Source organism: Leucoraja erinacea, chromosome 1, assembly GCF_028641065.1.
Source record: "Leucoraja erinacea ecotype New England chromosome 1, Leri_hhj_1, whole genome shotgun sequence".
Classification (NCBI taxonomy): domain Eukaryota; kingdom Metazoa; phylum Chordata; class Chondrichthyes; order Rajiformes; family Rajidae; genus Leucoraja; species Leucoraja erinaceus.
This window is the reverse complement of record NC_073377.1, coordinates 99,009,330-99,036,802: the sequence shown is the minus strand read 5'-3', so window position 1 is coordinate 99,036,802 and position 27,473 is coordinate 99,009,330. Positions and strand designations below refer to the sequence as shown.

Genomic DNA, 27,473 nt, shown 5'->3' with positions numbered 1-27,473 from the left:
CTGCTGCTCGCCTTTTAACAGGGACTCGAAAGAGGGAGCACATATCGCCAATTCTGGCCTCCCTACACTGGCTCCCGGTGCACTTTCGGGTTCATTTTAAGTTACTGTTATTTGTTTTTAAATCTCTGAATGGGCTCGCCCCGCCTTACCTCTCTGAGCTGCTCCACCCATACACTCCTGCCCGGTCCCTCAGGTCAGCTGGTCAGCTGCTCCTGGAGGTACCGAGGTCTAGTCGGAGGCTCAGAGGGGATAGAGCCTTCTCTGTTGCTGCTCCGGCACTCTGGAACACCCTGCCGCTGCACATCAGACAGGCCCCCTCACTGTCCATCTTCAAATCCAGTGTTAAAACGCATTTGTACTCCCTGGCTTTTGACCATGCCTGAGGCTTTGCTTCTGTTTGTGGTGTTTTTGATGTTTCTTTATTTTACATGTCTTTTCCTACTATTTCTTTTGATTGTTATTTTTTGGTGTGTATTAACTTTTTTGTCAATGATTAGTGATGTACAGCACTTTGTTGCAGCTATGTTTGTTTTTAAAGTGCTCTATAAATAAAATTATTATTATTATTATTATTATTAAGCAAAAATGGGCTCTTGGGGAAAAAAAGGGCTAGCTTAAATTTAGTTGTGCCTGGTTGGGTACCTTTGGTAGGGTGAAGACTATTCCATGCTTTAATTGTGCGGGGGGAACTCCATGGAGCAGCCAGCACCTCTGGATAGAAGAAATTAGGTGACGTTTCGGGTAGAGACCCTTCTTTAAATTTCCACTGGTTTTAGTGTTTTTAATTTAATTTAAAGATACAGCATGGAAACGGGTCCTTCGGCCCACCGAGTTCACACCGATCACCCGTACACTAGTTCTATCCCACACATTAGCGACGTGAGTCAAGAGGGTTTTATTCTCTCACGTCCCAGTTAGAACAATGAAACCCTTACTTGCAGCAGCACTACAGAATATGTAAACAATGTTATAAACGAGAAAACAAAACTCCATACAGACAGCACCCATATTCAGGATCATCATTCTGGGTCTCTGGCAATTTTAGGCAGCAACTTTATGGCCAATGTACTGCCCCATAGTCTTGAACTGAATTAGAACATACTGTAGCTGTAAAGGGGGACATAGCGTCACTTAGAGATTTAAGACTGAAAATGGATAGTTTTTTTTTACATTTTTAGTTACCAAAGTTATCAACGTATCATTTTTTGTGTGTTGGAAAATAAAATATAGTGGCACAGCTGGTGGACTTGCTGCCTCACACGCCAGAGATCTATGTATGATCCTGTTCTCGGGCACTGTCTGTGTTGAATTTGTACATTCTCCCTGCAAGCATGAGGTTTCCTCCCACATCCCTAAGATGTGGCGTTTTTGACACCACAATGTTTTTGATATATTAAATGGTAAAATAAGAAAAAAATAATTAACACCCAAAGATCGCTACTACCATAAGATACCTCCTTGGGTGTTTGAAAAGCATTAGAGGTTTGGAGCCTCTGTGATTTAAATTATGGCGGTACCGACCCCGATAACAGACGTTGTGACAATGGACACCAAGCACAACGATCGTTGCAGGATCTTCACTGTATTTCCTTTATGTTACTGTATTTTTCTCCTAGTATAGATACAAATATTTCCCTAGACCATTATCAAACCGTATATGTATGAAGGGCCATATGAAGTTTATTTATGAATTAAATATTCATGACTAAATCTGGCAGAATTTTTAATGTCACACTTTTGGTGTCCAAAATGGTGGGAAAACAATGAAAATGTGTCAATTATGAGGGAAAAAAAACGTTGACTTTCGGTCTTGAAGTTATCTAAATTATATCTGCTATTTATAAGGTTTCACATGATTGGTAGATTTTTGTTAAGAACAGTGTATTTGCGTAAAAAAGTGAATACTGATCTTGTTCGTCAAAAACTCTCCAGTATTGTAAAAATACACAAATGGATCAAGATGGAGGGAATGTTTTGATATTTCAAGTATTTGATATATCTTATGCTGCTTGTAATTATAATGTTCTTTTAAGGGTTGGTTTGAGTTAAAAGGGGGCACCTGGAGGAATCCTATGTGGACACAGGGAAAATGTACAAGTTCCTCAGACAGCATCTGAGGATTGAAATGGATCTCTGCATGTTAAATGTTCTGTGAGGCAGCGGCTCTACCTGTTGCACTACTGTGCAGGAAAGATAACATCGGAGTTTATACATGCTCAATTTTATGTTGTGCCAAATGGTGTTGGCCTAATTCCAGAGGCTGGAATTGTCACCTATTTTATTTTTTGCCTGGTCAGCTGCAGTCTATCTCGCTGGCCCTTTGTGCTCAGAGTTGAGTGACATGATTTGGAGGGTGACAGGGCATCAGTTAGTGCTCTGCGTTTCCCAAATGCCCTGATTGCCTTTGACAGCAGACAATGCTGGAGGTGGGGTTCTGCCAGCTGTAAAAGTTTTAATTGATTTTAAAGTTTAAATGTCTCTAACATGCAGGTACGTTTATGCGTAAGTTCAAAATAAATAATATAATTTTTTATATTGCATGAATTCCAGCTCTGTCTTTGGATTTGGAGAGATCTGAGAGATGTTATCTTCCAAATCCTGGGCTTCCATATTTCACAGCAATGTGCAGAAATAGGACGTTTAAGTAGCTGAATGCAGGCACCCACCCAGAATGGGGATTTTATAAATATGATGCTAGGGCCTAAGTTATATGGAAAGGTTGGACAGTCTAGGACTTTATTCTTTGGGGCGTAGGAGGATGAGGGGTGATCTTATAGCGGTGTAGAAGATCATGAGGTGGATAGATATGGTGAATGCACAGTCTTTTACTACGGGTAGGGGAATCAAGAACCAGTGGACACCGGTTTTAAGGCAAGGAGAACGATTTAATAGGAACCTGAGGGGCAACTTTTTCACGCAGATGGTGGTGGGTATATGGAATGATCTGCCAGTGGAGGTAGTTGAGGCAGGTACTATAACAACATTTAAAAGACATTTGGGCATGTACATGGATAGGAAAGGTTTGGGGGGATATGAGCTAAATGCAGGCAGTTGGGACTAGTTTAACTGGGGCAGATTGGTCAGCATGGGCAAGTTGTGCCGACGGACCTGTTTCCATGCTATATGACTATGATACTAAGCGCTGGCTGAAGACGGCATAGTACTGCCTGTTGTCATTTTGGCGCATCTTTTTCATTTGACAATAGACAACAGACAATAGGTGCAGGAGTAGGCCATACGGCCCTTCAAGCCAGCACCGCCATTCAATGTGATGATGGCTAATCATCCACAACCAGTACCCCGTTCCTGCCTTCTCCCCATATCCCCTGACTCCGCTATCTTCAAGATCCCTATCTAGCTCTCTCTTGAAAGTTTCCAGAGTACCGACCTTCACCACCCTCTGAGGCAGAGAATTCCACAGACTCACAACTCTCTGATTGAAAAACTGTTTCCTCATCTCCGTTCTAAACGGCTTACCCCTTTTTCTTAAACTGTGGCCCCTGGTTCTGGCAACATCTTTCCTCACATTTGGAGACCAAAACTGCACACAATACTCCAGGTGTGGTCTCACCAGGGCCCTGTACAACTGCAGAAGGACCTGCTGCTCCTATACTCAATCCTCTTGTTATGAAGGCCAACATGCCATTTGCTTTCTTCACTGCCTGCTGTACCTGCATGCTTACTCGCCAGTTTTGTAATTTATTACATTGACCATACCCAGATGCTGTCAGTTGATAAAGTATACCTCATTTACAGTCAAATCCTAGAAATATCTGTGAGAAATGACATTAAAGGGCCTGTCCCACTATGGCGACCTTATTGGCAAGTTTAGGGGTTTGTCATGGTCTTGTTGAATCGCCGAAAAGTTGTCATCCTTCGACTATGTGGACCTCCTTTGACTATGTCGAAGATCTCCTACGACCTCCTTCGACTATGTAAAAGACCTCCTACGACTCTGTAGAAGACCTCCTAAGACCTACTTCGATTATGTAGAAGACTAGCTTCGACTATCAACGAGCCATTGAAACGAGCAAAGGCGATATACTAACACTATCGACTATCTTCGATAACATGCTGACCTACTACAACTTGCTTCGACTAAACCTACGACTACAAATGTATCGATTTTCTCCATAACGACCAATTTTGGTCGCAGAAATTTTTTCAACAAGTTGAAAAATGTTCCGGGACCATACTGAGACCGTGAGTAGTAACCACTATGCGGGAGCTACTCTCGACCATGAAGGAGACTCACCAGAGAGCACCTACGACCATGTGTCGACCATGTTGCGAGCTTGTGGCAAGTGCAGAGTCTCCTAAACTTGCCAATAAGGTCGCCATAGTCGGACAGGCCTTTAACTTTATTTTCACTCAGCGGGCTGGACTTCCATTAGCATTTAAAACCAAGTAAACCTACTTAAAGAGGAGACGCAAGGAACTGTAGATGCTCGAATCTTGTGAAGAATGCAAAGTGCTGGAGTAGGTCTGGAGCATTTCTGGAGACAATGAACAGGTGCTGTTTTGGGTCGGGATCCTTCATTTTGTGTTGGGACAAAGAAGGGTCCCACCCTGAAACGTAGCCTATCCATGTCCTCCAAAGATTCTGCTTGACCTGCTCAGTTACTCCAGACTTTGTGTTCTGAAGTTATTTAAATGCAAGTTGAAGAAAACCCACTATATTTCCCTGTAACATCTTGCATAAGGACTGAAGATGTAAAGGGACATGTTTGCCGTTGCCTCATTTTGCTCATGCTAGAGGTGAATAATTTGATGTTTTCATATACATATTGATATCATGCATAGATTTTGTTATGAATTTACTGTGGCTGTCATAGTTTTGTTTCTGTCCTTCAAAATGCCTAAGTATTTAGTCGCCAGCTACTTGTAGGTAATTCACTTTGGAATGTTTTATTTTTGTTGTGAGCAAGGCTCTTGCTGAATTGGCTTTTTTATTTGTAGAATCTCCTTTGAAATGTTCACTTTTTTAAAGTAGCAATTGTTTTCACAAAGTGCTTGGTTCATTGATAATTTAACTGCATTTAAATTGTTTCATTGGATACAACAGGTAGTCTGGAAGGATTCAGTTGCACTCTGGTATTTCACCCTACACCTGGCTATTTGAGTGTACTCAGTTAGCACATGACCCAATTTACATAGTACCTGTACATGCGTCAGAATTCTTGACAATAAAACTGAAAGATCTATTATCCCTTGAAGAGCATTAACAAATCCCTTTATTTTACAATAGACAATAGGTGCAGGAGTAGGCCATTTGGCACTTCGAGCCTGCACCGCCATTCAATGTGATCATGGCTGATCATCCCCAATCAGTACCCCGTTCCTGCCTTCTCCCCATATCCCCTGACTCCGCTATGTTTATGAGCCCTATCTAGCTCTCTTGAAAGCACCCAGAGAACCTGCCTCCACCGCCCTCTGAGGCAGAGAATTCCACACTCACCACTCTCTGTGAGAAAAAATGTTTCCTCGTCTCCGTTCTAAATGGCTTACTCCTTATTCTTAAACTGTGGCCCCTGGTTCTGGATTCCCCCAACATCGGGAACATGTTTCCTGCCTCTAGTGTGTCCAAGCCCTTAACAATCTTATATGTTTCAATGAGATGCCCTCTCATCCTTCTAATCTCCAGAGTGTACAAGCCCAGCTCCATTCTCTCAGCATATGACAGTCCCGCCATCCCAGGAATTAACCTTGTAAACCTACGCTGCACTCCCTCAATACCAAGAATGTCCTTCCTCAAATTAGGGGACCAAAACTGCACACAATAGTCCTGGTGTGATCTCACTAGGGCTCTGTACAACTGCAGAAGGACCTATTTGCTCCTATATTCGATTCCTCTTGTTATAAAGGCCAACATGCCATTCGCTTTCTTCACTGCCTGCTGTACCTGCATGCTTACTTTCATAGACTGATGTACAAGGACCCCCAGATCCTGTTGTACTTCCCCTTTTCCCAACTTGACGCCATTTAGATAGTAACCTGCCTTCCTGTTTTTGCTACCAAAGTGGATAACCTCACATTTATCCACATTAAACTTCATCTGCCATGCATCTGCCCCCTCCCCCACCTGTCCAAGTCACCCGGCATTCTCACAGCATCCTCCTCACAGTTCATACTGCCACCCAGCTTTGTGTCATCTGCAAATTTGCTAGTGTTACTTTGAATCCCTTCATCCAAATCATTGATGTATATTGTAAATAGCTGCGGTCCCAGCACCGAGCCTTGCGGTACCCCACTAGTCACTGCCTGCCATTCTGAAAGGGACCCGTTAATCCCAACTCTTTGTTTCCTGTCTGCCAACCACTTCTCTATCCATGTCAGCACTCTACCCCCCAATACCATGTGCCCTAATTTTGCCCACTAATCTCCTATGTGGGACCTTATCAAATGCTTTCTGAAAGTCCAGGTACACTCCACAGGCTCTCCCTTGTCCATTTTCCTAGTTACATCTTAAAAAAATCCCAGAAGATTAGTCGAACATGATTTCGCCTTCGTAAATCCATGCTAACTTGGACCGATCCTGTTACTGCTATCCAAATGTGTGGCTATCTCATCTTTTATAATCGACTAAAGCATCTTCCCCACCACCGATGTCAGGATAACGGGTCTATAATTCCCCGTTTTCTCTCTCCCGCCTTTCTTAAAAAGTGGGATGACATTAGCTAGCTTCCAATCCACAGGAAATGATCCTGAGTCTATAGAACATTGGAAAATTATCACCAATGCATCCACGATTTCTAGAGCCGCTTCCCCCTGGGGATTTATCAGCCTTCAGTCCCATCAGTCTATCCAACACCATTTCCTGCCTAATGTGGATTTCCCTCAGTTCCTCTGTCACCCCAGATCCTCTGGCCACTACTATATCAGGAAGATTGTTTGTCTCCTCCTTTACACGAGCATCATGATTAAAATAATCCATAAATGTTGCATTATAGAATCTACAAAAGTGTATTACACAATAATATTGAAATAGATTTGTTCTGATTTCTTCCTTAATCTCTGTTTGTGAGCGATATTATTACAGATTAAAAATTCTGCATTGCCTTTGTGCTGTCTACTGTTTTAATAGTTCACCCAACAAGGATCTCTGGCTCAACTCCCTATTATGCTCCCTATTATACTTCCTATATGCTCATTACTGAGAGGCCAGATTCTGCTCTAACATGTAGGAAGGAACTGCAGATGCTGGTTTAGTTAACATAGACACAAAATGCTGGAGTAACTTAGTACCCAGAGGAACTTAACAGGCAGTATCTCTGAATAGAAGGAATGGGTGATGTTTCAGGTCGAGACCCTTCTTTAGACTGGACGTCTTTTATTCAGAGATGCTGCCGGTTCTGCTGAGTTACTCCAGCATTGTGTGTCTATCTTCTGCTCTAACTTCATCTACAAGTTTGCAGATGACGCCACTGGATCACGCACAATGATGGGATAGAGTACAGGAAGGAGACGGCGAGCTCAGTAATGTTGGTATCAGGACAACGAGCATCCCCTTGAAGTTGAAAGAGCTAGTTATTGACTTCAGGAAGTACATGTCCAAATCAGCATCAATGGTACTGAAATTAAAATGGTTTGCAGTTTCAGGTTCCTAGTTGTAGATATCACCAGCAATCTGTCTCAGACCAACCACATTGAAGCTACGGTTAAAAAGTACACCAAGATCATGAAACTGATGAAATTCACTATATTTCCAACAACTTTTAGCAATTTCTACAGATACAATATAGAAAGCATACTGTTGGCTTACATCACAGCTTGGTTTGGAAAATGGCTCTGGATTGCACAGACCGGACTCCCCACTCCATCTACACTTCACTGCCTTGTGAAAGCAGCCAACATAGTCAAGTACCTTTCCCACTGCTGTAATTCCCTCTTCTCCTTGCTCCCATAGGGCAGAAGCCTGAAAACATGTACCACCAAATTCAAGAACAGCTTCTCCCCCTGTGTTCTAGACTGTTGTGCAGTTCTTCCATAAGCTAGGGTATTGTCTTAATTTTCCAACCTATCTTGTTGCGGACATTGAACTTTTTTTCTCTGGAACTATTATGCTGCAATGTTGAGAAATTATATTCTGAACACTGGCATTGTGCTCTTTGCTCTATCTGTTGCACTTGTTTATGGCCTGATTGTATTCATGTATTAATATGATTTGATTGGATAGCATGCAAACAAGTGTTTCGCTGTATCTTGGAGCACATGACGATAATAAACCAATACTAATAATGCAGAAATTCATTAGCAGCTAGTATGTCACTCAGTTCTGAGGTGGAAGGTACCTTCATTTCATAAAGTAAGTGTGAATAAGGAAGAGAAGGGATTGAAGATTTTGTTGTGGATGATATTGAAATGATCCAGTGGTTTCCTCTTTTGAATTTATGCCAGAATTCATGAAAACAGCAGAAATGGCAAATTAAGTTTTGTCTGAACAAGTGTGAAGTGCTGCACTTTTGGAAATCAAATGTAAAGTGAAAGTATACAGTTAATGTCAATACCTTTAACAGCATTGATGTACAGAGGGATCTTGGGGTTGAAGTCCATCATTCCTGAGAGTGGCAATATAATGAGATAGAGTGATAAAGAAGCCATATAGCAGGCTTGCCTTCATTGGTCAGGGCATTGAGCATAAGAGTCGGGAAGTCATGTAGCATCTCTATTGGACTATGGTTTTATGGTTAGGCTGCTTTTGGAGTATTATGCACAGTTCTGGTTGCCCCATTACATGAAGGATGTGGAGGTTTTGGAGAAGATGCAGAAGATTTTTCTCTGGAACATCAGAGGTTGAGGGGAGACCTCATAGAAGCACATAAAATTATGAGAGCCATAGAGGGTAGATATTCAGAACCTTTTTCCAAAGGTGGTTAGAGGGGGGAAAGTTTAAAAGAGTTGTGTGGAGCAAGTGTTTTCACACAGAGAATGTTGCCAGAGTTGGTGGTGGAGGAGATATGATAACGGCATTTAAGTAGCTTTTCGATGTGCACATGGATATGTAGAGGGTATGAAGGGATATGAATTATATGCAGAAATAGTAGATTTGTTTAAAGGCATCATATTTGGCACGACCATTGTGGGCATGTCTGTGTGCTGTACTGTTCTATTCAAAAAATTAATAGTTGCTTGGGAGCGTACAACTTAGCACAACTTAGTACTGCTTGTATGATAAAATGTCAATTTTAATGCAAGTGAAACAGTTGTTTTTCCACATCATCCATTTCATTTACAATGAAGAGAGAAATCGCAATTGTTTTGCTAATAATCTTATGATGCTAGGAATGTACAGTATGTGTTGACTGCTATAGCATTTCTAAAAAGATTTCCCCTCATCACATGAATAGCTTTTTAACTTGGGATACTTTATATTGGTGGTGTTCTCTCACATACACCCGATTTACTTGAAGAAGGAACTGAAGAACGGTCTCGACCCGAAACGTCACCCAATCCTTTTCTCCAGAGATGCTGCCTGTCCCGCTGAGTTACTCCAGCATTTTGTGTCTACACCCGATTTCCTTTCTGATTCCATCTCTTATTTGCCTCCCATGTCTTAGTATACCATTTTTCTATATTCACCGTTTGTAATTGGACTGGTTGATGCAGCCAAGAATATTGCTTTTGGATTTACCCAAACCATATACCCGGAATCCTGTATCCTTTCCATCCACAATTTTTAAAGCTTTCAACGTTGCTTTGATTTTGAATGTTTTATTAGTCATATGCAAACATCTCGGTCGAGGTTCAGTCTACCACTTCAGAGTTTTGAAATGCTGAACTTTATTGTCATCCTTGAATTTCAGCTCTGGTCTTGACAAGCATTATTACTTACAGAGTTTACCCTCTCCTGAATTTTCTAATTGCTGAATCATCTGCTTCAGTTCTAGTAATGATGCTACTTTGGGTTTTTCCTTATCTTTGGTCTCAAATATCTCGCTCCAGCCATATCTATATTACTAAAAGTCTGATCTTGACTGCTTTTGGCTCACTGTGCTGCGGTTTCCGAGAGAACGCCGCCACCTACGGCCGTCATTTTTGGTCACCTCGCTCAGAGCCCCCCTCCGCCTTCCTGGACCAGAGGATTTTTCCCGTTGAGGAAAAATCAAAGAGATATTAATGTTTTAAATAAAAATCACCATTCTCTCTGCTGCTCCTGCTGGAGGGAGGGGGAGGGGCTATAAAACCAGGAAGTGGTGTGCCTCACTCAGTCTCTGCAAGATGGAGGAAGCAGGAGAGTCACGTCTCTCTGAGCTCTGAATAACACTGAACACATGTCTACTGAACTGCGAGTGTCCTTAATGTGGTTTGAAAATGAAAATATGGTTGGTTTGAAGTAAAAATGCACTGTAAATGGTTGTTTGGGTTGAAGTGAAAAGGCACTGCAAAGGGTTGTTTGGGCGGGTTTTGGGTTGAAGTGAAAAGGCACTGCAAAGGGTTGTTTGTCTAAACTTGACAACTTTCTGTTTTGGTTTTAGGTATATTGATTATATATTGATTTTAGGTAAAACGTTACCACTTACAGCTGTGATTTTTTTTGCCCATCTTACTCCATCCCCCTCCATTGATTGTACAGAGGATTCTTCCCATCAATGAAAAATAAAAGTGTTATTAGTGTTTAAAAAATGTTGAGAATCTCTCTCCTGTCAATCACGTCATGAAGGCCACACCTTTTCCGATGGAAGGGGGAGGGATTATAAACCCGGGAGTGTGGGTGTGGCTCAGTCTCTGCATGATGGGGGAGGGAGAGGTCACAATTCTGTCTGAGCTGTGAATCAACTGAACGCACTGAATGTCTACTGAACTGTGAGTGTGGTGTTTTGTGTGGTTGTATGGTGGTTTCACCTTGCTTGAAATGGTATGAAACTGCATTTGAATTTGGTGGCCTTGCACCCTCCTTGAATGGTATGAAACTGCACTTGAATTTTGTGGCCTTGCACCCTGCTCGAAGAGGTAAGAAACTGCAGTTGAATTTGGTGGCCTTGCACCCTGCTTGAAATGGTAGGAAAATGGATTTGAATTTGGTGGCCTTGCACTCTGTTTGAAATGGAAGGAATAGCGGTGAGTCAACTGCCAGCCCACCAGCCGTGAGTGAGCTGCCAGCACATCGGGCCTGAAGGACTGAGCTGCCACCCCAAGAATCCATTTGGCCAACAATGTCCATACTAACCCTCTAGAGACCAGTAGTCCCTGCAGCCAACAACACCCATACCAGCGCTCCAGAACCCCCCCCCCCCCCCATATTGAAATTGTAGAGGTGGAATATTGCGTTGGGGACAAGCCCTTCCGTGTGATCATGGGACCAAACGGGTCCCACTTAGCCTAGTTACTTTAAACAGGTACGAGGAACTGCAGATGGTGGAATCTTGAACAAAACACAGTGCTGGAGTAACTCAGTGGGGCAGGCAGTATCTGTAGCGGAAATCAATATGTAGCGGATGTTTTGGGTCAGGACACTTTTTCAGAAGACAGATATTGCCTGTCCATTCCCTCCACAGATGCTGCCTGACTCACTGTGGTACTCAGCTCTTTGTGTTTTGCATTTTAATTTAAACCTTCCAACACTGCTCTGTTTAGTTATACAAGGTTATTTATGTGTTTTTTGTTTCAGGTGAACTTATTCCTGGGATGTAAGCTGCTTCCCTTGTTTTGTGATTTGAGAGGCCTTGGCAGGGTTAATGTGAAGAGAATTTTTCCTCTTTGGGACAATCTAGAACTAGAGCTCCAGTTTTTAAATATAAGGGATCGCCCATTGACGACAGGTGATCTGAAATGCTTTCTCAATGGATGAGAGCCCTTGGCATCTCCTTTCTCAAAAATCAATAGAAATGATGAGTATTCTTAAGAGGGAGTTGGATTGATAAAGAAGGGTGGTGTAAGGTTACGGTGGGTAGACAGAAATGCACAGCTGAAGCTACAATTGGATTTTATTGAATGGCAGAGTTATCTTGAGGGTCCAGAGTAGTCTCCCTGATACTATTTTCTATGTGATTTCACACTAGTTCTACATCTCTGCATTAACTTTCCTTAATGTTGTACTTTGCTCACAGCGCATTATTGTCATAGGATGCCTTTTAATCTCGCACATAAAATATTTGTGATTCACACAAAATGTAAAGAACATCACAGAACTAACTCCCAAGTAGTCTCCAAGATATTAATAATTATGAGTTAATGTCTATGCACATTTTATTTCAATGGCTGAATCCTTGCGTAAAATTCTCAGATAACTTTTTATTTCCTTTTGTGATTCAGGAGATTGATGGGGATGATGGAGCAGGTCTGGAAGTTGGTGATACACATGTAAAAAGTGATTTGGATATTCCTGATGTTCCACCCTCCAATGACAGCACTCCAGAAGTATTCAATAAGGCGTTATCAGGGTTATCATCAAGGTAACCATTTTGGTTTGTGGTGTATGAAATGTATTAATATTTAGTCAATCTACTGTCTTTTCTCCACTCTCTCTACCCAAACCATTCTATCTTAAGGTGTAAGACAAATATGGATGTATTCAATGTTTAGTTTAGAGATTCAGCGCGGAAACAGGCTGTTCGGCCCACCGAGTCCATGCCGACCATGATCCCCGTACATTAACACTATCCTACACACACCAGGGGCAATTTACAATTTTATTTACCAAGCCAATTAACATATAAACATGTACGTCTTTGGAATGTGGGAAGAAACCGGAGCTCCCAGGGAAAACCCACGCAGGTCACGTGGAGAACATACAAAACTCCGTACACTCAAGCACCCAATGTCAGGATCGAACCCGGGTCTCTTATGCTGTAAGGCAGCAACTCTATCGCTTTGTTTTATTAACATCACCATTACAGTTATTAAACCAAAAATATATCTTGCAATGGAAGGATAATTGAACGATTCACTCTCAAATATCTTTTAATCTCTGACAAAATTAGAACGAGCTAGTGATTATCTTAGACAATTCCACCTGGCTGTAGCCTCCAACTTCTCTTGATGCATGATACTGCATTGTTTAGTGCTTCTGTGAATTTGGCATTTTTGCTGCTTATTAAGTCGCCGCTTTCTTTCCATTTCCAGTATCCTACTTAAACTTTTAACTACACTTTTTATTTTAGCTCTTATTTCTTAAATGTGTCAGATATCACAGTAGCACAGCTCGTAGCGCCACTGCCACACACCCACAGCACCCCTTCTTAGATCCTAAAAGGAGTTGTCTGTGGAGTTTGTACATTCTTTCTGTGATTGCTTGGGTTTCTCCAGGTACGTCAGTTTACTTTTGCACAGGTTAATTGACCACTCTAAATTGCTCCTAGAGTGCAAGTAAGTAATAGGGTTTGAGAGGAGTTGCAGGTGAGTGGTAGGATTTGAAGGGAATAGCTGGAATGAGGGAACAATCAAATGGAATTAGTGTAAATTGAGTTGCCGATAGTTTGCGTGGGCTGAAGGGCCTGTTTCTGTGCTCAGAGTCTGTGTGACAACTAAAGTTTGGCATAACTGATCAATCTTGTTTTACAATTCTCTGTGGTGTCTATGGACTATCCATGACTTGTCTTGATTTTATTAATTCAAAACGTGGGCAAATGTAACCCAGCTTTCTGTGCATGAGCATAAAATATTCTGTTTATTCAGACATTTTTAACCAGTCCCTGCAAACATGTACTGTCCCTGCCTGCTTCAAAGTCTCCACTGTTGTCCCTGTACCCAAAAAGGCAAGGATTAAGTGTCTTAATGACTACAGGCCTGTCGCACTGACCTCTGTAGTCATGAAGACACTCGAAAGGCTTGTGCTGGCCAAGTTGAAAAATATCACAAACTCCCTGCTGGACCCTCTGCAGTTTGCATATCGAGCCAATAGATCTGTGGATGATACAATCATCCTCGGCCTGCAATTCATCCTACAGCACCTAGACCGCCAGGGGACCTATGCGAGGATCCTGTTTGTTGATTTTAGCTCTGCATTCAACACCATTGTGCCAGAGCTACTACACTCCAAACTTTCTGAGTTGACTGTGCCTGAACCCCTCTGTCAGTGGATCACCAACTTCCTGACAGACAGGAAGCAGCATGTGAGGCTGGGAAAGCACATCTCGGACCCGCAAACGCTCAGCATAGGAGCACCGCAAGGCTGCGTACTCTCTCCTCTCCTCTACTCTCTCTACACCAACGACTGCACCTCCACAGACACCTCTGTCAAGCTTCTCAAGTTTGCGGATGACACAACCCTGATTGGACTGATCCAGGTTGGGGAGGAATCTGCCTACAAACAAGAAGTGTCACAGCTGGCATCCTGGTGCCATCGCAGCAATATAGAGCTCAATGCTCTTAAGATAGTGGAATTGATTGTAGACCTTTGGCGAGATCCCCCTCCCCTCACCCCACTCACCATCAACAACACCACAGTCACATCTGTGGAGTCTTTTAAGTTCCTGGGAACCATCATCTCCAAGGACTTTAAGTGGGGGCCTTAGGGGACTCCACAGTCAAAAAGGCACAACATAGGATGTACTTCCTACAGCAGCTGAGGAAGCACAATCTGCCACGGGCAATGATGGTCCAATTCTACACTGCCATCGTAGAGTCTGTTCTCACCTTCTCCATCATGGTCTGGTTTGGCTCAGCCACCAAACACGACACCTGGAGGCTGCAGCGAATCGTCCGATCAGCAGAGAAGGTTATTGGCTGCAACCTTCCCTCCATTGATGAACTGTACACTGCAAGGGCCAGGAAGCGAGCGGGCAAGATCATCTCTGACCCCTCTCACCCTGGCCACAAACTCTTTGAATCACTTCCCTCTGGAAGGCGACTCCGGATTGTCAAAGCTGCCACAGCCAGACATAAAAACAGTTTTTATCCACGAGTAGTTGCTCTACTCAACAGCCAAAAATCTGTAGCTTCCCTTTGACCTGGTATTTTGTTGGTTCACATGCTTGATCAATGGTGTTTTATCATTAATGTTTTATTATTATTAATGTTTAGTGTTTTCTGAGTCATTCGTAACTGTCACTGTATATCATGTTGTTATTTGTGGGCGGAGCACCAAGGCAAATTCCTTGTATGTGAATACTTGATCAATAAACTTACATTAATAAATAAGATCTACTTGGAGAAACCAACCGAAGTGGGTATAGGAACTAAAGAGAAGATTGTCCAAAGTTAAAGGTTTGCAGTTGATGGCTGATGTTGAAGATGATGTGGATTTTTGATTAACAGGCAATTTATATTCTGTGAACATTTAATGCTGACAATAATGGCATAATTTTCTAATTTCATAATTTTACATTTGGGCAGGTAGTAGCATGAGACAAGTACTCGCATTTCTATAAATGAACTTTTGTTAACTAATGTCACTACCTTGAAACCATTGAAGCACTTCTGAAATGTAACCATTACTATAATGTAGAACACTCAATTTGTGCATTGTAAACCCTCACGAATAGCTTGCTCTGTGGTGTTCCTCAAGGGATATACAAGGGGCTGGGCATGAGGGATTATTTTTCTGCTCTCCTTCAAAATACTCCCATGGTAGCTTGTACATCCACCTCGCAGCAGATGGGGCCTCAGTTTAAAGATTCATTGAAAGGACATCAGGCCTCAGTGCTACATTTAGATGTCAACCAAAACATTTGTGATTCTTGAAATGGTACTTGACCTAACAACGTTCAAACTTAAATTCCGATATTATCATATGTTCATCTAATTTTTTTAAAGCAAACATTTATGTATGGTGTTACAATACTTGGACCTCAATTCAGATTTACATTTTTTGGTGTTCATTTAATTTGACGCTATAACATTCAAGTTTAATTCAGTTGCAGTGAAGATTAAAGTTTTATTTGCCTTGAATTTATCATTGGATTTTTTTAAAGTTAGTTAGAGTTGGGGAAAATGCTCCATGCAATATTTATATGTGAAAGTTGCAGGAACTTCAATTATTTCCTAAATTATTAATGCTTCAGGTTCTTGGATCATTTGGATCTCTTCTGGGGCAGATATGATCTGTACAAAAGGGATAGACAATAGGTGCAGGAATAGGCCATTTGGCCCTTTGAGCCAGCACCGCCATTCAATGTGATCATGGCTGATCATCCCCAATCAGTACCCCGTTCCTACCTTCTCCCCATATCCCCTGACTCTGCTATTTTTAAGAGCCCTATCTAGCTCTCTCTTGAAAGCATCCAGAGAACCTGCCTCCACCGCCTTCTGAGGCAGAAAATTCCACAGACTCGCCACTCTGTGAGAAAAAGTGTTTCCTCGTCTCCGTTCTAAATGGCTTACTCCTTATTCTTAAACTGTGGCCCCTGGTTCTGGACTCCCCCAACATCGGGAACATGTTTCCTGCCTCTAGTGTGTCCAAGCCCTTAACAATCTTATATGTTTCAATGAGATGCCCTCTCATCCTTCTAATCTCCAGAACGTACAAGCCCAGCTGCTCCATTCTCTCAGCATATGACACTCCCGCCATCCCGGGAATTAACCTTGTAAACCTATGCCGCACTCCCTCAATAGCAAGAATGTCCTTCCTCAAATTAGGGGACCAAAACTGCACACAATACTCCAGGTGTGGTCTCACTAGGGCTCTGTATAACTGCAGAAGGGCCTCTTTGCTCCTATATTCGATTCCTCTTGTTATAAAGGCCAACATGCCATTCGCTTTCTTCACTGCTTGCTGTACCCGCATGCTTACTTTCATAGACTGATGTACAAGGACCCCCAGATCCCGTTTTCCCAACTTCACGCCATTTAGATAGTAATCAGCCTTCCTGTTTTGGCTACCAAAGTGGATAACCTCACATTTATCTGCATCAAACTTCATCTTCCATGCATCTGCCCACTCCCCCAACCTGTCGAAGTCACCCTGCATTCTCATAGCATCCTCCTCACAGTTCACACTGTCACCCAGCTTTGTGTCACCTGCAAATTTGCCAGTGTTGGTTTGAATCCCTTCATCCAAATCATTGATGTATATTGTAAATATCTGCGGTCCCAGAACCGAGCCTTGCAGCACCCCACTAGTCACTGCCTGCCATTCTGAAAGGGACCCGTTAATCCCTACTCTTTGTTTCCTGTCTGCCAACCACTTCTCTATCCATGTCAGCACTCTACCCCCAATACCGTGTGCTCTAATTTTGCCCACTATTCTGCTATGTGGGACCTTATCAAATGCTTTCTGAAAGTCCAGGTACACTACATCCACTGGCTCTCCTTTGTCCATTTTCCATCAGGATGAGGGCACCAGAACTGGAGAAGCCAATATCCTGGGAGGAAGATAAGTTGGAAGGGTTTAAACTATATTGGCCTGGGGGTGGGTCATTGAGGCGCATGAGAAGCCAGGAGCAGATGCTGCAGTCATGTTTAGTAGATATGACGGTCAGAGAAGCATGGTAAAGAGAGGGAAGATACTGGTAGTTCAAACTGTATTTGTTTCAATGCAAGACAGTTTGTGGGTAAGGCGGATAAACTCTGGCTGTAGATTGGTTTGGGGGACGGAGATGTCATAGCCATAACAGAACTGTGGCTGACAGAAGGGCAGGGCTGGCAGCGCAATGTTCCAGGTTACAAATGTTACAGCTATGATAAAGGTATGTTGGAAAGGTAGGGTGGGGTTGTTTTAAACATTAGTCTCAGAGAAAATATTCTTGGGGTGTCAATCAGTGAGAGTAGAACAACAGCACTTCTGTTGAGACCAAGACTGAGCAGCAGCACATGTCTGAAACCGGTAATCCCTCCTCACCTGCCCCTCCACCTCTCCCAACCCATCCCCCCCCCCACCCCCCAGGAGTGGGTAGGCTGAGCCGCCAGGACAAGACTGAGAATACCTGCACTTCCCCTAAGGCAAAGACAGCCACCAGGACAAACCCGAAACCCAGTGACTCCTCTTCAAGGCCAAGGCAGAGCCGCCAGGACAACCTGAGATCGCTGCATCGCCTCCTTCAAGACCAGGACTGAGCGGCTGGATAAGCCCGCGACAGCCGGCGTACTTTTTGAAGCCAAGTCCGAGCCGCCAGTACACGCCTGAGACTGTCATCGCCTCCTCTTCAAGGTCAATATTGAGCTGCCGGGCAAGCGTGATTGCCAAAGCCTCCTCACGTGCACAATGAGGGACATTGTGGGAAACCAAAGAGGAAATTGTGTGAGCCCTGGTTGAAATTTACGAGCCATCTTTAAATACAGGAGAGGTGCCGGAAGACTGTAGGGTGGCAAATGTTGCCATTATTCAAGAAGGGCTGCAGGGAAAATGCTGGGAACTATAGGCGTGAGCTTAACATCTGTTGTTGGAAAGTTACTGGAGGGTATTCTGAAGGATAGGATATTCAGGCATTTGGACAGACAAGGGCTGAATATGGATGATTGACATGGTTTTGTACGTGGGAGGTCGTGTCTTACAAATCTGAGCTTTTTGAAGATGCGACCAAAAAGGTCGATAAGGGCAGAGTTGTAAATGTATATATGGACTTCAGTAAAGCATTCAACAAGGTTCCTCATGGTATGTTGCTCTGGACGGTTAGATCGCATGGGATCCAAGGAGAGACAGAGCTGAATTGATAGGAAATTGGCTTCATGGAAGGAACCAGAGGATGATGGTGGAACGTTGCTTCTCGGACTGGAGGCCTGTGACTAGTGGTGTGTCTCGGGGTTTGGTGCTGGCTCCTTTACTGTCTGTCATCTACATCAATGATTTGGATGAGAACATACACGGCAAGATTAGCAAGTTTGCAGATGATACAAAAGTGGTTGGTTTTGCACCTAGTGAAGATGGTTGTGAATAATTGCAGCAGGATCTTCATCAGTTAGCTGTGGGCAGAGGAATGGTTGATGGAATTTAATGCAGAAAAATGTGATGTGTTGCATTTTGGGAAGTCTAACGGGCAGGACCTACACAGTGAATGGTATGGCTCTGGGTAGTGTTGTGGAGCAGAGAGATCGAGGAGTGCAGATGCATAGCTCCCTGAAGGTGGAGTCACAGGTAGATCGGGTGGACAAAAAGGCTTTTGGCACATTGGCCTTCATCAACCAGAGTCTTGAGTATAGAAGTTGCGAGGTCATGTTGCAGTTGTATAATATGTTGGTAAGGCCACATTTTGAGTATTGTGTTCAGTTCTGGACATTGTGTTATAGGCAAGATGTTGTCAAATTGGACGGGTACAGAGAAGAGTTTTGAGGATGCTCCCAGGACTACAGAGGGACTGAGCTATAGACAGAGGCTGAGCAGGGTGGTAGTCTATTCCTTGGAGTGCAGGAGGATGAGGGGTGATTTTATAGAGGTGTATAAGATCACAAGAGGAATAAATCGGGTAGATGCACAGAGGACAATAGGGGGGGGAACAAAGGACAATGGGGACCCGGCGTGGGGGGAGGGTGACAAATGGAGGATCCGCCGTGCTTTGTAACTTTGCCAGTGCTGTAGATGTCTGCTGTTTGTATACATTGTGTATGCAAGCAAAGAATGTCACTGTGCCTAGTCACATGTGACATAGTATTCCTATTCTCTTGCACAGAGTAGGTGAATCAAGGACCAGAGGACATAGGTTTAAGGTGAAGGGGAAACGATTAAATAGGAATCTGAGGGGTAACTTTTTCACACAAAGGGTGGCGGATGTATGGAACAAGCTGCCAGAGGAGGTAGTTGAGGCAGTGACTACCCCAACATTTAAGAAGCAGTTAGACAGATATATGGATGTGACAGGTTTGGAGGGATATGGACTAATTGCTGGCAGGTGGGACTAGTGTAGTTGGGACATGTTGGCCGGTGTGGGCAAGTTGGGCTGAAGGGCCTGTTTCCACACGGTATGACTCTATGACTGCGCCCCCACAGTGACCTTGTTCCTATTGGCATTAACTATGAATAAACCATATAATGTGAGCTTACCCTACTGTGAGTGTTGGGTTGTTGACTCAGCCACATCCCCAACCCACAGTGGATAAATCCCTATAGCTAGACCAAGTGCATGCTTGAAAGTGGAACGATGGGGAACAAATTGCAGAGGCCCTGGCAGAGATACTTGCATCATCACTAGCCACATGTAATGTTCCAAAAGAGAATGATTATTGTTGGACTATCATTTAAGAAGAGCAGAATGGACAAACCAAGAACTGCACGCCAGTGAGACTTGCATCAGTTGGAGATAAATTACCGTGGGAAATCCTGAGGGACAGTATCTATCAGTATTTGGATAGACATAACTGATTAAGGAAATTCAGCACGCTTTCTGCATGGGAAATTGTGTTTGATTTTTTTTTTGTAGAAGTTACCAAGAGAATTGGTAAGAGCAGGGCAGTGAACATTGTCGAAATGAACACTAACAAGGCCTTGCACAACGTCTTGCATGGTAGGCTAGTCTGGAAGGTAAGATTGCATGGATCGATGCTTGGCCCATTGTTACTCGGCATTTATATCAACAGTTTGGATGAGAATGTACAAGGTGCGATTAGTAAGTTCGCAGATGACGGGGAGTATCGTTGACGGTCCAGGACGTTATCAACAATTCATAGAGTGATACAGTGTCGAAACAGGCCCTTCGGCCCAACTTGCCCACATTGGCCAAACTGTCCCATCTACCATCTGCATGCCTGCCACCTGCCTGCGCTTGGTCCATATCCCTCCAAACCTGTCATATCCATGTACCTGTTCATATCCATGTACCTGTCTTAACTGTTTCTTAAACGTTTGGATAGTCCCTGCCTCAAGTACCTCATCTGGCAGCTTGTTCCATAATCCACTACCCTTTGTGTGAAAAAGTTACCCCTCAGATTCCTATTAAATCTTTTCCGCTTCACCTTGAACTTATGTTCTCTATCTGCAAAACCAACTACTTTTGTATCATCGGCAAACTTGCTAATTTTGTCCTGTATGTTCTCATCCAAATCATTGATGTAGATAACAAACGGTAACGGGCCGAGCACCGAACCCCGAGGCACACCACTAATCACAGGCCTCCAGTCCGAGAAGCATCCTTCCACCATCACCCTCTGCTTCTTTTCATGGAGCCAATTAGCTATCCATGCAGCTATCTGTTCTTGGATCCCATGGAATCTAACCTTCCAGAGCAGCCTACCATGTGGAATCTTGTCAAATGCCTTACTGAAATCCATGTATACAACATCTACAACTCTGCCCTCATCGACCCTTTTGGTCACGTCTTCAAAAAAAATCAATCCAATTTGTGAGACATGACCTCTCATGTATAAAACTATGCTGACTATCCCTAATAGAAACATAGAAAATAGGTGCAGGAGTAGGCCAGTCAATATGATCATAGCTGATCATCCAACTCAATATCCTGCACCTGCCTTCTCTCCATACCCCCTGATCCCTTTAGCGACAAGGGCCACATCTAACTCCCTCTTAAATATAGCCAATGAACTGGCCTCAACTACCTTCTGTGGCAGAGAATTCCAGAGATTCAACACTCTCTGTGAAAAATGTTTTCCTCATCTCGGTCCTAAAAGATTTCCCCCTTATCCTTAAACTGTGACCCCTTGTTCTGGACTTCCCCAACATCGGGAACAATCTTCCTGCATCTAGCCTGTCCAACCCCTTAAGAATTTTGTAAGTTTCTATAAGATCCCCCTCAATCTTCTAAATTCTAGCGAGTACAAACCGAGTCTATCCAGTCTTTCTTCATATGAAAGTCCTGACATCCCAGGAATCAGTCTGGTGAACCTTTTCTGTACTCCCTCTATGGCAAGAATGTATTTCCTCAGATTAGGAGACCAAAACTGTACGCAATACTCCAGGTGTGGTCTCACCAAGACCCTGTACAACTGCAGTAGAACCTCCCTGCTCCTATACTCAAATCCTTTTGCTATGAATGCTAACATACCATTCGCCTTCTTCACTGCTTGCTGCACCTGCATGCCTACTTTTAATGACTGGTGTACCATGACACCCAGGTCTCGTTGCATCTCCCCCTTTCCTAATCGGCCACCATTCAGATAATAGTCTACTTTCCTGTTTTTGCCACCAAAGTGGATAACCTCACATTTATCCACATTATACTGCATCTTCCATGCATTTGCCCACTCACCCAGCCTATCCAAGTCACCTTGCAGCCTCCTAGCATCCTCCACACAGCTAACACTGCCCCCCAGCTTCGTGTCATCCGTAAACTTGGAGATGTTGCATTCAATTCCCTCGTCCAAATCATTAATATGTATCGTAAATAGCTGGGGTCCCAGCACTGAGTCTTGCAGTACCCCACTAGTCACTGCCTGCCATTGTGAAAAGGACCCGTTTACTCCTACTCTTTGCTTCCTGTCTGCCAGCCAGTTCTCTATCCACATCAATACTGAACCCCCAATACCGTGTGCTAATCAGTCCTTGCCTATCCAAATGCCTGTATAACTTATCCCTCAGAATACTCTCTAGTAACTTTCCAACTACAGGTGTTAAGCTCACCGGCCTATAGTTCCCTGCAGCCCTTCTTGAAACGAGGCACAACATTTGCCACCCTCCAGTCTTCTGGCACCTCTCCTGTATTGAAGGACAACTCGTAAATTTCAACCAGGGCTCCTGCAATTTCCTTTGGTTTTCCAATGTCCTCCGATATATCTGATCAGTTCCCAGAGATTTGTCTATCGTCATACACAATATTATCTTCAGTATATTATAGCAGAATCTTAATCGTCCTGATAAGTTGGAGGAGCAAGGGCAAATAGTGTACAATTCAGCTAAATGAGGTCTTGCATTTTTGGAGGTAAAACTAGGGCAGGACTTATGCAGTGAATAGTAGGGCCCTGGGGTGATTTGTTGAACCTAGCGAATTAAGAGCGCACATACATGATTTCTTGAAAGTGGTATTACTGATGGATAAGTGGTGAAAAAGGAATTCAGCATGCTGGTCATCATCAATCAGGGCAACCTGATATGGGAAAGACATTCAGGTTGAAAGATTGAATAGATGATGTATGAGAATGTTGCCTGGACTCTAAAGCCTCAGTGAAAGGGCGAAGTTTAGCAGGCTTTATTCATTGGAGCACAGGAGACTGAGGGGTGACTTGTAAAGGTGTATACAATCATGAAGGGCGTAAATAAGGTGAATAGCCACAGTCTCCAGGGAACGAGAGTCAAAACTTAGAGGGTATAGGTATAAGGAATGAGAAGAAAGATTTAAAAAGGACTTGAGAGGCAACTGCTGAACACAAGAGAATGGTCCATTTGTGGAACATACTGCTAGAGAAAGTGGTTGAGGCAAGTACAATAACAATATTTTAAAAGCTATTTGGACAGGTACCTGGATAGGAAAGATTTGGAAGGATATGGGAGAAATGCAGGCTAATGGGATTAGATTTGATGGGCTTGGTTTGTGTGGATGGGTTTGGCCCAAAGGCCAGTCTTCATATTCTATGAATCTGCATTGAATAGATTTTCTTAAAAAGCTTTTAAATAAACACGAATAATTGTTCATCTGGTGTGAGGACAATGGTGTTTTGTTATACAATCATTTTGTAACGGCACCAAACGTGGTGAATAAGGCCAGACGTCAGGCAGGTTCAAACAGTAGTCTTTAATCACACAGCGAGAGCACACACCCCAAGGGACCTCGGGAAACCCCGTGGCTGACCAACGCCCCTGTTTGTCAATAGCCGAGCGGGATGATCCAAGGAGTGGCCTAACACCCAGGGACCGCCACAGGGAACCCCCCCCCCCCCCCGGTACCAGAGGCATGAAACGGACAGGAGGGCGTACATGGCGGCCAGCGCGCATGCCCAGCACAGGAACAGGCAACTGACCAACAGGTGCAGCGGATGGAGTAGCCAGAGGGGGAGGTACCCTAGACTGAGGGCACCCTCGCTTACGGGGCCACGCTACCAGCACTGGCCGATCAATGTCAATATGCGTTAGCTTCAGCCACGCAACCGAAACAGTCTCATGCCGACCCCCCCCTCCCATGTCCAGGACGAATGTAGATGAGCCATGCTCTAGGACATGGAAGGGACCCTCGTACGGCCGCTGGAAGGGTGTCCAATGAGCATCCCTGTGCAGGAAGATGAACTGGCAGCCCTCCAGAGCAGAGGGAACATGCGGACGGCGGGTGGCGACCTGTGGGTGTCGTTGTTGCCGATGGTCAGGCTGCAGGGACGGCATTCGGCTGGAAGGTGGCACTGTGGACGGCAATCAGGGAAGGTCGAACTTCTCTTCCGGCCGGCCGCGGCGGCCAATTTTGTAGTCGGGGGGGCCGCTTGTTTCAGTAGACCGCGGCGGCCATTTTGCTGGCCGGCTGAAGCGGCCTTAACCAGAGATTCAAGACCTCGCTGCTAGGCTAGACAGACAGCCAGCGCCCAGGGATCTTCGGGGTCCGCGCCGGTGAGGAGCAGAAGGGCGTCTTCGGCAGTCGCTCCAGGTAAGCCTGCCCTATCGGGTGGTAGGCCCTGGGCAGCGGCCGGCGGGTAAATGGGCGGGCCCACTCTCTCCCCACTCCCATGGCCGTCGGGCGTGCGTCGGTGATGCTGGGGGCAGGAGGCTGCTACACTCGCAGCTCCTGCAGCAGCTGGTGGGGCAGCGGCAGGCTGGTGAAAGAGCGACGGCTGGTGGGGATGCGACGGCAGCCGCAGCTTCTCAGCTCCGGTGAGCAGCAGCTGGTGGGGAAGCAGCGGCAGCCACAACCTCTCCGCTCCGCTGTTCGGCTCCGGGCAGGTCATGCGGGAGAGCTTGGCGGCGGTCACACAAGGACTGTCACTGGACCGCCCCCCTTGACCTGGGCGGCCTGCGGCATACCTTAGGATAGGGCCGGGTTGGCGGCAGCGTCGTTCTGCTGGGCTGGGCAGTCGGCTGCAGACATCAGGTTTCCCGAGGCTGCGTGCGTCGGGAGAGATCCAAATTTCAATTTGGATAGTCGGGGTCACCAATGTAGCGGCACCAAACGTGGTGAATAAGGCCAGACGTCAGGCAGGTTCAAACAGTAGTCTTTAATCACATCACGAGAGTACACACCCCGAGGGACCTCGGGAAACCCCGTGGCAGACCAACGCCCCTGTCTGACAATAGCCGAGTGGGATGATCCAAGGAGTGGCCTAACCCCCAGGGACCGCCACAATTTAATGCATACAGTTTGTTCAATGATTACAGGAATAAATTGTTTTATTATTCCCTGGTTATATCAGGTGTCAGAAAACCATATCAGCAAAAAAATGGAGAGCATAAGATATTTTCCTTGTAATACATGTACTCAAGATGTTAATAGTAATTCTTGTCAAGCCTATCTATCCTCCAGGACCCTAAAAATTATGTACAATTATCACAGAGAATTTAAATATGTGAATTGTGGAACTGCAAGATCTTCAAATGTTGTCAATGGCTTGAGTGTTTAAAACAGATTGTACGAGGTGGAGTTGCACCAACATAAGTGGCCAGAAGAACTTGAGATATTTGGCCTGTCAATCAGGCCTGGAGACTGCATTGCAGCAATGATGAGGATTGATTTCTGCACTTGGAATTTGCTGATGAAATCGCCCTACCTTCATTGTAGGTCATTTTCTACTGCTTGTGTTCATCTTGAGTATGATCAGTACTGCAGTGCATTGTTGTAATAGCCTATGTCTCAATGGCTGTAAGTCTCAGCATGTCTCATTGGTTTTCAAGATGATATCAATTGCTATTGTTAAACTCTAGACTTTTCCCTTGTCTATACCAGAAAATCTGTTCACATAGTTTAAGAAATTCTCGTCAGGAAACTTCAAACTATTAGTAGGCCATTCAGCTTCTTAAAACTCATCCGTCTCTCAACACAGCTGCCTTGTACCCATATATCTTATTACCTTCAGTTAACAAAAGGTCATTCAATCTGACATTAAATTTTAATGATCTGGCATCAATTGTTGTTTGCTTGCATTTCTTAACAACTGAAATGCATTCCTTTAGTTGTTTATGAGTTAACACAGTCAAGGCACAATTAAATGAGTCAAGATTCTTTATGCAGACATGACTGTGGTGTTGTTGATGGTGAGTGGGGGAGGGGATGGGGAACTCTCTTAAAGTCTACAATCAATTCCACTGTCTTAAGAGCATTGAACTTCAGGTTGTTGCGATGGTACCAGGACGCCAGCTGTGTCACTTCCTGTCTGTAGGCGAATTCCTCCCCGTCCTGGATCAGACCAATCAGGGTTGTGTCGTCCACAAACTTGAGAAGCTTGACAGAGGAGTCTGTAGAGGTGCAGTGGTTGGTGTAGAGAGATTAAAAATAAGTTCTTAAAAATAGCGGAGTCAGGGGATATGGGGAGAAGGCAGGAACGGGGTACTGATTGGGGATGATCAGCCATGATCACATTGAATGGCGGTGCTGGCTCGAAGGGCCAAATGGCCTATTCCTGCACCTATTGTCTATTGTCTATTAAAGGATAGGGGAGAATACGCAGCCTTGCGGTGCTCCTACGCTGAAGGTCCATGGGTCCGAGATGTGCTGTCCCAGCCTCACATGCTGCTACCTGTCTGTCAGGAAGTTGGTGATCCACTGACAGAGGGGTTCAGGCACAGTCAACTGGGAAAATTTGGTGTGTTGTATCTCTGGCACAATGGTGTTGAATACAGAGCTAAAATCCTTGCATAGGTCCCCTGGCGGTCTTGGTGCTGGAGGATGAAGTGCAGGCCTAGGTTGACAGCGTCATCCACTGATCGATTTGCCCGATATGCAAACTGCAGGTTCAGCAGGGGGTTTGTGATATTTTTCAGGTGGGCCAGCACCAGTCTTTCAATGGTCTTCATAACTGCAGATGTCAGTGCGACAGGCCTGTAGTCATTAAGACCAGTAATCCTTGACTTTTTGGGTATAGGAACAATAGTGGAGGCTTTGAAACAGGCAGAGACAGTGCAGGTTTGCGGGGACCGATTGAAAATGTCTGTGTAGACTGGTGCCAGTTGTTCGGCACAGAGCTTCAGGATAGAGGGGGAAACATTGTCCAGTCCTGAAGATTTCCGGCTTTTCTGCCCACCATCAGTCTGCCCACTTCTCCATCACTAACAATAACAATTGAGAAGGTGGAAAAGCTATTCAGCAGACAGAAAAGCCGGAAATCTTTGCAGACTGGAGTCCACTTCACACCCACTTACAACTTGACTCCAGTCTGCAAAGATATGTCTATTTTGTTTATGTTGACCGTTGAGCAGTTACTGTTGAGCTTCTGCTGTTGGAATAACTGGTCATGCACATAAAAGTGAGGGAGAAAGGGCAGAGAAGCTTTCTGTTAAACTAGTGGGCGTAGCTACAAAGTATGACATAACATGAGTGACACTGATCTACATCCTCCCTCTTAAAGAATAAAATGTCAGTACAAAGCCATTGACTAAATATGGCATGCATAGCAGTTGATAATAAGCTGGAGGAAAGTCAAACATAGCCCGGGTACTTCACTATGGGCTTGCAAGCACGACCAGCACGTGTGCGATAAAGACCACCTCCGTTTTTCCCCACCGGGGATAGAGCCGGTGGCTTCACAGGTGACGGAGATTGAACCAGCAAGCCCGGTGATGAAACGGGGACTGTGGCACAGGCAGA

The 27,473-nt window shown here is 44.4% G+C and overlaps 1 protein-coding gene across 1 annotated transcript in view; it reads left to right on the top strand.

Annotated features, from left to right (window-relative positions):
* Positions 1–27,473, top strand: part of cds1 (CDP-diacylglycerol synthase (phosphatidate cytidylyltransferase) 1) — a 136,580-nt gene that overhangs the window by 38,261 nt on the left and 70,846 nt on the right. The window contains exon 2 of the mRNA XM_055640119.1: positions 12,253–12,392. Coding sequence (XP_055496094.1) covers positions 12,253–12,392 — 140 coding nt within the window. The remainder of the gene's footprint in view (positions 1–12,252; positions 12,393–27,473) is intronic.